This window comes from Hylobates moloch, unplaced genomic scaffold (genome assembly GCF_009828535.3).
Source record: "Hylobates moloch isolate HMO894 unplaced genomic scaffold, HMol_V3 SCAFFOLD_5, whole genome shotgun sequence".
Taxonomy (NCBI): domain Eukaryota; kingdom Metazoa; phylum Chordata; class Mammalia; order Primates; family Hylobatidae; genus Hylobates; species Hylobates moloch.
In genome coordinates, this window is record NW_026652280.1 from 87,250,987 (window position 1) to 87,264,315 (window position 13,329).

The window sequence follows — 13,329 nt, forward strand, 5'->3', positions numbered from 1 at the left end:
AGTGTCCATAATCTCATTACACCCGAGTCCTCATTTGCTGGGCACTGTAAGCACCTAGAAAAGAATAGCTGTTTCTCGGGTTGATGCCAAGTTTCATTTACTCTGAAAGTATCAATTACGAGCATTGTAAGAAGGAGCGAGTGCACGTGGCCTGATTTGCATTCAGAGGTTAAAGCCGTGGGCAGGAGAGGTGTCCTTTTTGCCAGGCGTGGCTTCCTCCTTTCTTCCCTGGGGGAGACTTTGCCACTTGCCCTGGAGGAGCCCCTGTGTCACCATCACAGGCTGCTTTTGGGAGGTGCCCTGTGCACGCCGGGAGAAATGTACGAGGGTGCCAGCTCCTGGGGCTCTTGACCTGGCCTCACTTGTCTGGTTGAAAGTAAATGGGAGGCGTGGCATGGTGGCTCATGCTTGTAATGCCAGCGCTTTGGGAGGCTGAGGTGGGTGGATCACCTGAGGTCAGGAGTTCGAGACCAGCCTTGCCAACATGATGAAACCCTGCCTCTACTAAAAATACAAAAATCAGCTGGGTGTGGTGGTGGGCATCTTGTAATCCCAGCTACTCGGGAGGCTGAGGCAGGGTAATTGCTTGAACCCGGGAGGCGGAGGTTGCAGTGAGCTGAGGTTACATCACTGCACTCCAGCCTGGGTGACAGACCGAGACTCCATCTCAAAAAAAAAAAAAAGAAAGTAATTGGGTCAGCAGCAATGACTGTCAGGGGACCCTCCTGATGGCTCCTCCACCCCGCTTCCCTGACTGCAGGCAGAAGGTGGTGGAGGGCAGCCTGACACACCCCTTCGCCCTGACGCTCTCCGGGGACACTCTGTACTGGACAGACTGGCAGACCCGCTCCATCCATGCCTGCAACAAGCGCACTGGGGGGAAGAGGAAGGAGATCCTGAGCGCCCTCTACTCACCCATGGATATCCAGGTGCTGAGCCAGGAGCGGCAACCTTTCTGTGAGTGCCGGCTGGGGCACGGGGGCGGGGGAGAGCGGGGCGCGGGGCAGGGGAGAGCGGGGGGGCGTGGGGGCGGGGGAGAGTGGGGCGCGGGGCAGGGGAGTGGGGGCGCAGGGGCGTGGGGGTGCGTGGGCGTGGGTGGGGTGGGGGGCAGGTGACCCCTCCCTGCAGAAGCCCATGCTCTGGGGGGCCCCCTCTCTAAAGGGGTGCCTGCTGCAATGGAGGGAGGTGTGTGCAGAGTGTGTGGCTGGCTGGGGGGCACCAGCCTGCAGAGGGCCCCTCTGCAGAGCTTGTGGGGGCTGTTTCAGGCTCAGCATTGGCAAGGGGATTCCCAAGGAAGGTTGCCTCGTTTTCAAGGCCCAGAAGAAGTTGTTCGTGTGTGTGTGTGTGTGTGTATATATATGGTTATTTATATATACATATATATGTGTGTGTGTGTATGTATTTTTAATAGAGACGAGAGATTTTGCCACGTTGCCCAGGCTTGTCTCAAACTCCTGGGCTCCAGTGATCCTCACACCTTGACCTGCCAAAGTGCTGGGGTCACAGGTATGAGCCACTATGCTTGGCCCTGCAAGTTTCGTATTTGTCAATGAATAACCTGCTCAGAATCAGCAATTCTCAGCCTGGGGGCCACGCAGGGTTGTGACAGAGGTCCCTGATGGGGAAATGCACCAGCTTCTGTGACAGTGGGGCTGCGGCTCTGGGGACAGTGGCCTACCCCCACAGGGACCAGGGATGGAGATTTCTGGCCAGGCCATTATGGAAGGTTTGGACTTTGAATTAAAAGGTGGGGCCTAGGGGTGCCAGCTCTTCCCAGAGCAGGACACAGGAGGGTGGTGCTCTCTGGAGCTGTTTCCTGGTGAGAAAGTCGTGGGCACAAAACCCATCTACGCTTGGGGCAGCATGAGGGAGGGAGAGGTTCATTTTGGTGAGGTTGTTGTTCCAGTTATATCCGTATTTTGGGGCTGCTACACCCCAGCTTTCCCCTGGTTCAAATGAGGTGCTGGAAGCATTTATCGAGTTCTGTTCAATTGCTGTTGGTCATAGAAGGCCTGAGAGAGTGACAAGCTTGGCCATCCCAGCAAGAGGGACAGTGTTCCTGTGGAAGCTGCTGGGTCCACACATAGCACAAAGACACGACAAGCCTTTTGCCCAGGAGCCCATTGTCTCTGGGGTTCCCGTCACTACCACGCAGGCAGGTCCTGACCCCGGCCATTGGAGCGTGGGGGGCAGTCTTTGCAGAGGGGTGTCCTTTGGGGGACTTGAGGAGCTGGGGAGGGTTTTCTAGTCATAGGAGCTTGGTGGGAGGGAGCAAGTGGGGAGGATGCCGCTCCAAGGCAGATCACGTCTGGGTGTGAGGGTGGTTAGGAAGGTCACGCTGGTTTTGGGGAAATTGCAGGCCATCTGGCCAGGCTGAAGGCCCGATGTGGACGGGGCCAGCGATGAGGCAGGTGGAATGGTGCCCGCGGAGAGGTCCTTGATGCCACTTGAGGCTGAGGTTTGGGCAGAGGACACACTGGGGGCTGTCACGGGGGATAAGGAGGCAGGATGCGACTCATTCAGAAACAAGTGACGGTCCTCTTGTGGAACCTTCACTCACTCTGTCCTGGTTTTCCCAGTCCACACTCGCTGTGAGGAGGACAATGGCGGCTGCTCCCACTTGTGCCTGCTGTCCCCAAGGGAGCCTTTCTACACGTGCGCCTGCCCCACGGGTGTGCAGCTGCAGGACAACGGCAGGACGTGTAAGGCAGGTGAGGCGGTGGGACCGGACGGGGCGGGCGGGGCGGGGCCTGGCGGGAATGGGCTGAGGCCGGCAGGGGTGCCCCAGAAGGAACCTCGGCAAACCCATTCAACATGATCCACTTGGCGGGTGTGGTGATTCAAGTCTGTGGTCCCAGCTACTGGGGAAGCTGAGTTGGGAGGATTGCTTGAGCCCAGGAGATCAATCCTGTTTTTTTTTTTTGCCCCAGATATTTTCCCACTTTTTTACTCTCCGCCTTGGTCCTCAGGCACTTGGTGCTTCCTGGGACTGTGTTGCAGTGAGGCATGGCTCTTCTCCTCTGGGGCACCGGCTGAAGATCTTTCTTTCCAGGTGTCGGTTTGGGGTGGGCCCTTCAGGAAATCACACACGTTCAGGATGCAGCTCACCTTTGGGGATGCTCCCGGGCCTGGGGTAGCCGGTCTGCCCTCTGAGGCTGACCCTGGGGCCTGGCAAGCGAGGGGGTAATGAGATGTGTCAGGAAAGTGCCATCCCTGGGACCAGTCCTCCCCATTTCTGTAGTGTGATGGGGCCCAGCTTGCAGAAGGTGGTGGGGGACAGGGCCTGCTTCCTGTGCCAGTGTCCCACTCGGGAGGGCAGAGGGCTTCCAAGTGGGCTGGCTTCCACACTCAGGAACAGTCCTAAGGGGCAGAGTCTCAGTGTGGGGCCCCCTAGAAGGACTCTCCTGGCATCCAGTGGGTGGAGAAATCTCCTTGCTCCCACTGCTGTCTGAGCACATGGGGGTCCTGACTCTAGGAAGTTTCCTGGTCCCCCTGCTCTCGCCGGCTAGGGTCTGTATTTGTGTGCAGTGGCCGGGGTGTGTGTGTGGTCACGGTGCCTGTGGCGCATGGGCCTTTTCTCTGCTCCCTGGCAGGGGTCCTGTGTTTGGTGAGGACTTTCCAGGTTCGTATTTGTCTTTCTCTTTCTGAGAGCAGAGCATCTTTAGTGAAGACATGGCTGTTTCATCAAAGGGTCTATCCACTGTGCCGGCTACTGCAGGGGATGGTTGGAGAGTCTCTCCCACCAAGCATCTTGTTTCCCAAGTGGGGAGAAGGAGAATTTGAGAAATGGGGACTTGGGCGGCCTAGTCCTAAGGGCTCTGGACAGCACCCCATTCATTCATCTGCTTGCTCATTCATTCGTTCATCCATCCATTTGCTTGTTCAGCAGGCATTTGTCGAGCACTTGCCGCGTGCCGGCATTGCTCCGAGGCACTGGGGACCCCGCGGTGCAGACAGAATCCCGGGCCTCTGGCGCTCACACTCTGGGCTCTGGGGCTGGGTGGGTCGGGGAGACGGCACAAGTGAGTCCACGAGGGAGTCAGTGCATTAGAAAGGGTGAGTGTCTTGGACACCCGCTCCTCCATCACCTCTGGGGCCCTTCGCTGTTGACCATTCACCTTGGCCTCAAAGGCAACGCTGAGAGAGAAACTGGACCCAGGGAAGGAGTCCAGATGAGCTGCCTCGTGAGTGACCTGGCGACACTAGGGGTTTGGACCAAGCAGGTTAAGGGAGGATTATAGACCCTTGATGGGGAGGAGTGGTTTGACCAGGTTGGATGAGCCCTTTGTTTACAGAGGAGGCTAGGGCAAGTCACCGCCTGGGGTTGCCCAGGTGGCATAGTAGGTTCTAGCAGGTGGGGTCTGGCTCCCCTGCCATGAGTTTGCTGCTGCCCCATACCTGGGCCCTGGTGGAGCAAGGCCCTGGTCTCCCTCGCAGACTGCCCCAGGACCCTGCCCACTCCCTGGAGGAGGGGGTGCCTCGGCTGCACAAGCCTCAGTGGAGAAGGATGCTTGGCCTGCTGGCTGCCCGGGAACCTTGGCCTTCTCAGGGTTTGTTTTCTCTCCTTCCTGTCTGTTGGTGAGAAGAGGCTGAACTCAGTGCTGGAGCTGGACCCTGCGTTCTGCAGTGTTGGTTGAAGTCCTGGCAGAAAGGGAAAGAGTGAGGACATAACGGGCTCATGACGGCAGGGAGCGGCTACCACAGTCAGGGCCAGGGGATGGAGGGGAGAGAGAATCACCACAACATGGCACAGGTGTAAAACAGGCAGCTTGGGCTGGGCACAGTGGTTCATGCCTGTAATCCCAACAATTTGGGAGTCTGAGGCAGGTGGATCATTTGAGGTCAGGAGTTCAAGACCAGCCTGGCCAACATGGTGAAACCCCATCTCTACTAAAAATACAAAAATTAGCTGGGCAGTATGGCACGGGCCTGTAATCCCAGCTACTTGGGAGACTGAGGCCAGAGAATTGCTTGAGCCTAGGAGGCAGAGGTTGCTGTGAGCCGAGATCGTGCCACTGCACTCCAGCCTGGGTGACAGAGTGAGACCCTGTCTCAAAAAAAAAACAAAAAAAAAAAAGAAAAAGGACAGCTCATCCTGGCCAATCTGAAAAAGGTGGAGCGTATACATTCCCCAATATCCACAAATATTCCAGAATATATCTGAGAAGAAAGCAGTTAATGAGTCAGACCTGTTCCCCTGCCCCGAGGCGCACGTGTGGTGGGGGCCGTGTCAGGAAGCAAGCCGGCACACAGATGGACATAGTCAGGACAGACCTGGATCGGGTACGGGACACAGCAGGGACTGAGCCGGAGACTCCTGTACTGGGGGCATGGCCGCCTGAGCCGGCAGATCAGAGGTCTCTCTCAGGAGGCCTGAGATCTGAAGGACTAAAAGAGGAAAAGGCGAGAAGGAACAGCACATGTGGCGGCTCTGAGGCAGGAGCATGTTGGTGTTGGGACCGACTTCATGGGCTGTGTGACCTGTGTAGTCACATGAGGTGAGCTCTGTTGTTGACCTGAAATTCCTACCTTTTGAGTAAGAGGCCGTGTGCACTTCCATTTTGCAGCAGTCCCCACAAATTCTGTAACGGGCCCTGCTGTGTGTGTTTGAGAAGCTGAAGGGAGGTCTGGAGGTGGTCTCTTACTTGCTTGGTGTGTCTGTCTCCGCATTTTATCTTCTGTTTTTTTTGTTCCCCAGCCCTCCCTGCATTTTTTCTGTATGACTGTGTGTCTGTGTGGGTGATCGAACCATAAGGCTTCCTGCTATTTATTTCACTTTATGCACTGCAGAAGCGTTTGCAATTGCAGGAGGTAAATATGTATCAAAGACATGAGTTTTAGTGAAAGAGATCTTTTTTTTTTTTTTTTTTTTTTTTGAGACAGTCTTGCTCTGTTGCCCAGGTTGGAGTGCAGTGGCTCACAGCAGCTTCCACCTCCCAGGTTCAAGCGATTCTCCTGCCTCAGCCTCCCAAGAAGCTGGGATTACAGGCGCCCGCCACTACGCCTGGCTAATTTTTGTATGTTTAGTAGAGATGGGTTTTCACCATGTTGGCTGGCTGGTCTTGAACTCCTAACCTCAGGTGATCCGCCTACCTCAGCCTCCCAAAGTTCTAGGATCACAGGCATGAGCCGCAGTACCTGGCCTATGCCTGAATGATATCTTATCAAGACATGTCTTTTAGCCATCCTCCTGCTATGGGGCGTTTCTGTTTTCTTTGTGTTTTTTTCATTTCTGAGTCTTGCTGCTGTGGGTTGGGGGTGGGCAGGTGAGAGCTGGCTTGGGGCCTGCCCACTGGAGTGAGAGGGAGCAGGGCCTGGTGTCTGTTGCCACCATCAATTGGTGATGTCTGCCTAAATGCTGTGTTGCATCTGCTGGGGATGTCTGCCCTGGGAGAGCAATGGGCATGTAGGAAGCAGGTGTCACCATCTCTGCTCTTGGGGTGTCAGAGCAAGGTTGGGTGTGGACATTTGTCGAAGGAGTGGGGAATGGACACAGCCCCCAACAAGCAGATCGTGCAGTCGTGCCTGTCAGGTGCCTTGCCCCAATAGTGGAAGGATCATTTGAGGTCAGGGGTTTAAGACCAGCCTGGCCAACATGGTAGCCAACATGGTGAAACCCTGTCTCTACTAAAAATACAAAAATTAGCCCGACGGTAGTGGTGCGCCTGTAATCTCAGCTATTTGGGAGACTGAGGCAAGAGAACATATTGCCCAGGGAGCTTTTGTTAAGGGTCCCTGTGTGGCTCCCTCATGCATCAGAGTTCCAGGAACGGGCGTGGGCCCTGATAAAACCCCAGACTCATGGCTCAGTGAAGTTGCACCGTTGGACAAGCTCAGAGATCCCCAAATAACTTGTCCAGGCTACCCTGGCTTGCAAAGGGCCACTGCTCATCCAGGGGTGACAGTGCTGTGCTGAGTGCCTGGCATGCAGTGGGTGCCCAGTGTCCAGCTGCCATGTCCACTGTCCATGCCCTTATCACCGTCATATTGTCACCATGACTGACGCCTTAGGTGCTGTGGCTGGTGCCAGGCCCGTGAGGGCTGGGGCAGGTTCGCTCAGGGTCCGGGTTTGCCTGCATCGTCCCAGAATCCTCCCACACCTGGGGGAGTGGGCTGTCAGTGGGAGCCAGTAAAGGGGTGTTGATTTCTTTCCCAACCAGAAGAGGCAGGGGCCATAGACTTAGGTGGAGCCCCTGGCTCTTTGCTGGCTCCCAGGGTTCTGACAGCTGGGCCTTCTGAGCCCTGGGGACTGGCTGCTCGTGGCTGAGCCCTTCGAGGGCATTGCACTCCTTCTGCAAATGTCACTTCCAGTTTCCATGTCCAGGCCCAGAGCAGCCCTGGGGAGTCCTCAGGGCTCATTTTCCTGCAAGGGGGTGGGTGGTGGTGGGTTGGAACTGGCCCTGTGGTGATTAGAGGAGGCTGTCTGCGCTCAGAGTGGGTGGTTGGGCTACACAGAGGAGGAGGCCCCTGCAGACTGGCAGGGGGCCTGGTGGCTCTGGCCCCAGCCCTGGGCTCTGTGGCATGGAGCTGACACCACAGACACCTGTGGGGTTGGACCACTGGATTTGCAGCAAGCCCTGCCCTTCCTGTTGGAAGCTTTTCCATTCCAGAGCCCTCAGGGCTGCAGGGCTGAGCACGCAGCTCCATGCTCCCTGGAGACTCAGCCGTCGGGGGTCACCTTTCTCTAGTCTTGTGGGAACTGTTTTTGCCCTCAGCCGTGAGAGGCACTTTTACACATAACTCAGTTGGAGCATGACTGGCATGCAGAGAAAAACATTTTGTGTCATTTAGAGGCCCTGCTTGGGCGGGACTCTGGGCTGGGAACATCCACATGCAGCCAGTTTGGGGACTGTTTTACTCTGAGCCTGAATCTTTCTGCTTTGGTTCCAGATGCTGTATGTAGGGTGTTCTGTCAAAGGGAGAAAAAAGCTCCTCAAGGAGACAGAAAGATGCAACCGGAGTCTGGTTTTGCATAAGGACCTGAGCGTTTCAGTTCACTTTTTTTTGTAAGCATGGTTCCCCAGCCTGACCTCAGGGCTGCCTGGAGATGGACCCCACCCGCTTCCCGTTAATTAACCGGCCGGTGCTGGGCGTGGATGCTGGCTCCTCCGTCTCCCTGCCCTGGACACTTTTGAAGCTGAAGTGTTCCATGGACAGCTGGTGTGGACAAGGGGAAATAAGAGTTTTCTAGAGGTTTTAGAGTTGAGAAGAAACCTAAACTCTTCTCAGAAGCATTTCAAGGGTTTGTCACCAAGGTGGCTCTGCAAATTTGAGGTGGTTCTAGAAGATCTTTCCATATTTCTTAATCCAGTGGGAGATGGGGATGGGTGAGAAATGGCTTTGTCCTTAAGGAAGTCCTGTTCTGGTTGGAGGACGGGCACAGCCTGGCATTGAAGTTGGTGAGTCAGAGACGGACCTGTGAGCGGGGCCAGAATGGGGCGTGGGCTTCAGACTTCACAAAGCAGACCACATGGCAACCTGGGGCTTATCCAGATGTCCTGCCCTCCAGGTTTTATTCCTTGCCATAAAATATCACATTAAAGGAAAATGTTTTGTTAAAAGACCACAGTCCTGTCACCTGAGCACAGTCGCTGTTCTCGGTTCCTCTGTGGCTTTCCAGGCTGCAGGCGCCCATTGGTGTTGCGGCCATGCGCCTGGCGGGCATGAATTAGCTGTGCAGCGTGGCTGCCGACGGGACGCCTCGCCTCAACCAAAAACCACCTGCAGATAGAAGCTGCTCACCCAGGGGCGACGTGAAGAAAACGTGAAATTCTGTCGCTTGTTGCAGCTGACAGCATGGCTGTGAGGTCCCGGTAGGCAGAGGCCTCGTGCAGGGCACCTCGCCAGCCGGGATGTCAGAGCTGGCCGGAAGGAGCGGTGCCCGTGGAGGGCTGCCAGTGCCAAGAGCCTTCCGAGGTGTCACGTTGGGCAATGAAATTCAGAGTCAGGCAGAGGAGGCCCTGGGGTCACACGGGGATCTCCTCCTGGCTGTGGGTTGGTGAGGTCCAGTGTCCGGGGGTGAAGGATAGGGGCCCCGTGGTGAGGGCTCCGGAGCTGGCCCTGGGCTAGCGGAAACGCAGGTAACGAAGGAGGCTGTGCTGGTGGGACTTGTGCCTGTTCCAGAGGGAGGCATTGGGAGTAATGTTTAGGCCAAGAGGATTCAGGATGGAAGACATGGCTTGGTTTGTAGTTGGGAGCCGGCCAAGGACTGGTGTTGAGAAAGTGCAGTGTCAGGCAGACCCGGGACTGTGGTGGTGAGGAGGTGCAGTGTCAGGCAGACCCGGGACTGTGGTGGTGAGGAAATGCAGTGTCAGGCAGACCCGGGACTTGGAGCACCTAGTTCCACTTGTGGGCTGGCTTTCTATTTTTTGTCATCGTGTTGGGACCTTCGGAAAGTGACTTAACCTCTCTGTACTTCAGTTTCTCCGCTGGTAGAATGGGGGTGATTATACTTCCCACTCCATGGGGTTTGGAGGAAGGCCGTGTGGGTCGTGCTGAGCAGTGCGATGGTGCAGGCCGTCTGGGTCAGTGCCGAGGGGGCGAGTCTTCCTTCGGCGGTTGTAATCAGAAGTAGCTTCCAAGGCTGGGTGCTGCCAGGAGGAGCTGGGGGGGGGTGAAGGGGCAATGGGGAGCACAGCTCACATGGCCGGCGGGTGACCTGGGGAGGACGGAGCGGGGTGTGCTGGGCGCTCCAGGCGTGTGGCTTCCTTTCCTGTGGGGTGAAGGCCAGCAGGGGGGCAGGGCCTGGCTGTGTCAGAATCATTCAGACTCTTATGACACATTCAGAGTCCCCAGCCCCAACCCAACACACCCAGTCCACGAGAAGAAACGGGGTGGACAGGTGGGGGCCAAATCTGTGAGTTCCCAAGGGAGGGCTGTGTGTGGCAGGTTGTGGGGGGTGGCGCTAGCATGGCCGGAAACATCTCGAGGTTTGAAGCCAGAGCCTCAGGTGAGACTCGAGGGTCCCTGCGACTCCCTCCGGGGTGTCTGACCATTTATCTTTCATGGGGTTAGAGGCAAAGACATTTCTGTGATGTCTTGAATTCTGCTTTTTCCTGATTTTGAGCAAATGAAAGCCAGCCGGGTGTAGGGAGTCAGGTGCCTTCCCCAAGGAAGGGGCTGAGAGGGTGGTCACGCCGGGACCCCAAGGGACGGGGAGCAGCGTTCCCAGGGGCGCACAGGCAGCCTCCTAGAGGTGGGGATGCGTCGGGGGGGGGTCCCCGCATTGCCATGTGCCTTCAAGGTGGCACTATTTACATGGCCCCTGAGCTGCAGGGTGACCGCTGGCCCTGGGCTGTCTGTGTCCTGGCTCCCCCGCCCCTCCTGAAGTGACCCCCATGAGACAGGGCAGGTATGTCCTGTGAGTTTCCCTCTGCCGCCCAGCATGGCCGGGACTCAGTGGGACCACGGCGGCTGCGATGCTGCTCTCTGCAGCTCAGAGTCACTCTCATCCCCAGCAGTCGAGTGCAGAGCCTTGGCCTCCCGGCCTCCCCACCCCCTCCACACAGCTCCAGGACCGAGGCAGCAGCTGGCTTCGGTTTCTGCCATGTTTTTCCAATTATGTGGAATGATCTAAAAACAGCAAGAGTGAGGCCTTATTTGGGAGTTGCCACCGCCGTCCTTGGAGGCTGCTGTCCCTCACTGCCACCCCTCCAGCCCCATCCTCTGTGGAACGTGCCCCTGTTCCTTTGACTTTTGTCGCCCGCACATCTCTCCTGCTTGGGGGCCTTTGGGCAGTGGGCTTAGCGGCGTGCACCATGCCACTCGGGCCACACGTGCCCGGGCCGGCGGCTCTCGGGGCCGTGTCCAGAGGGTGGCCAGGCAGTGCTCCTGGCAGCGCCCAGATGAGGCTGGGGTGAGGCTTGGGGATTTGCGGGCCGCCGGCCACAGCTCACCCAGACAGAGTTTTAACAGATGTTCATCTGTCAGGGACAGGAAACAAAAAGAAGTCGGGGATGGAGTGGGGGCGGCGGGAGGAACAGAGGGGGCCACTGTCGAGTCTGACAGGCAGACTGACAGCTGGAGCCGACGGCAAAGCCCCTCACGTCCATCCGTCTGTCCGGGCGGATTAGCCCAGGGAGCAGGGCCCACTCAGCTCGGGGCCGAATAACGGGCGTTTGTTCCCAGAGTCTGGCTGTCTTGTCACTTATCAGGGAAGTAGGTCAAAGGGAAAAAAGAAAGGAGGTCCTGTGGGGCCGAGTCTGCCGCCGCCGGGCGGTGATTGGCGTTCACTTTGCAAACAGAAGGCAGCTGCTGTTCTCAGCCATGGACCGTGAATTTTTAATAGCAAGAAAATCAGCTCGCACGGTTCAGGAAGTTGTGGAAGAAGCCTGAGTGCTAACTTTATTTTTTTTAATTGAGGTATAACTTGCAGTCAATAAAACGCACACATTTTAACGTGTACATTTGGATTAACTTTGACAGCTGCGGATGTCTGCATAACTACCACCCGGTCCAGACAGAGAACATTTCCACCACTGGGAAAGTTCCCGGTGCCCCTGTGCCGTCCTCAACCCCCGCCCCCTCCACCACTCTCCTGACTTCTATCACTGTGGATTAGCGTTGCCTGTTCCAGAACTACATGGAAATGGAACCATGCAGCTGTGCTCTTCTGCTTTTCGGCCTGAATACTCACTGTCAGGGCTGATGCAAGAGGAGAGGGGTGCATCATATTCCTGGAGAACGCTGTCACAGTGGAGCGGGGGCACAGGCGGAATGGCACCTCTGGGGTGGGTGAACGCTGTGGGTGTCCTTTCCACAGCCTCAGAGTTAGACTGTGGTCACTCTGGCCACTGGTTTTGTCCCCTGCAGCCTCTTCCGTGTCCCCCTTGTGACTGCAGCATAAGCCCAGCTCCATGCGGACCCCAGACCAGCTCTGCAGCTCCAACAGCCTCCCTTTATCTTCAGAGGCAAGTTTTGCGCTTGCAGGGTACAGGGCCTGGTGGGACCCCCACGTTGCCCAGACAGAGCCCCTGTGTGGCTGCGGGCACTCCTTGCCCTTTCCGCGTTTGGTGATGATTCCTTGTTTGGTTTTACTGACCGTGCCCTGTGCCTCTGCTCTCCCTGCCTAGTTCCGTGTGCCCTGGGGTCAGTGATAGAAGACACAGCTCCTGGGCCCGAAGTGTGCTGAGCTGACACCTCGGGCTGCCACTCACCTGCAGAGAGACACTAAAAGGCTCCGACTCCCTTCCTGGCCCCCACTCTGTTTTTCTACCTTTTACCACCTATTCCAATGGAAATGCACGATTTGTTTCTCCCTGCACACATCTGAGTGCGGCCTTCCCTGCCCCTGCTCGTGCTGTGCCCACCACCTGGAGCACCCTTCCGCTGCCCCCTGCCTCCTGCCACAGCGCCCCTCCATCCAGACCCTGCTCCTGCACACGGCCCCTCCGCCCACGCCCAGCCCTCTGAGAGTGTGGCAGGTATGCCAGGCTCTGCTCCCTAGAGCAGAGCTGGCTTCTTCCTCTTCCTGTGTCCCACGGGACCAACATCAGGACCCAGGAAACAGGCTGGGAGAGTTCGATAACACCTTCAAGAGTGTTTGAGAGCTGAGGTTCTTTGGTCTTCAGTGGAGCTGGCAGTGACTTTCTCGACTTTGTCAAGAGAAGCCCCCCGTCTCCGTGCCACCTCTGGGGACGTGATTGAATGGAAATCAGAACATCCGAGTTCCAGCCTCAGCCCTCTGCTGTGTGGCTGTGAAATGCAGACCCTGTGTGCCTTGCTGACCTGGGAGTGTCGAAAGGACAGTGTCTGGGAAAGGATTTATAAGTTGTAGAGTGCCCTGTACTTGTGTTAGGTGGGGCCACATGAACTGCTGATAGTCAGCCATCTTCCGTCACTTAGGGCAGTGGCATTGTCACATGGTTCCATTCTAATCCGTTATTTTGGCCACTGCCACTGAGGCGGGGTGGGTGATGGAAGTAACGTTTCTTGGGGGCCACTGCAGCGGTCACGGTCCTGAGTCCTATACCTAGGCACGTGTCCTGGGAGCTGTGTGAGGGGTCGTCCGTGGCTGGCCCTGCTTCTTTTTTTTATTTTTATTTTTATTTTTTATTGATACAGTGTCTCTCTGTCACCCAGGCTGGAGTGCAGTGGCGCGATCTCTGCTCACTGCAAGCTCTGCCTCCTGAGCTCAAGCAGTTATCCTGCCTCAGCCTCCCGAGTATCGATTCTCCTGCCTCAGCCTCCCAAGTAGCTGGGACTACAGGCGCCCGCCACCACACCCGGCTAATTTTTTGTATTTTTAGTAGAGACGGGTTTTCACTGTGTTAGCCAGGATGGTCTCGATCTCCTGACCATCTTGTGATCCACCCACCTTGGCCTCCCAAA

At 56.7% G+C, this 13,329-nt stretch overlaps 1 protein-coding gene across 1 annotated transcript in view; it reads left to right on the forward strand.

Annotated features, from left to right (window-relative positions):
- Positions 1 to 13,329, forward strand: part of LRP5 (LDL receptor related protein 5) — a 138,449-nt gene that overhangs the window by 50,283 nt on the left and 74,837 nt on the right. The window contains exons 4-5 of the mRNA XM_032153698.2: positions 761 to 957; positions 2,580 to 2,711. Of these exons, the coding sequence (XP_032009589.1) occupies positions 761 to 957; positions 2,580 to 2,711 (329 nt within the window). The remainder of the gene's footprint in view (positions 1 to 760; positions 958 to 2,579; positions 2,712 to 13,329) is intronic.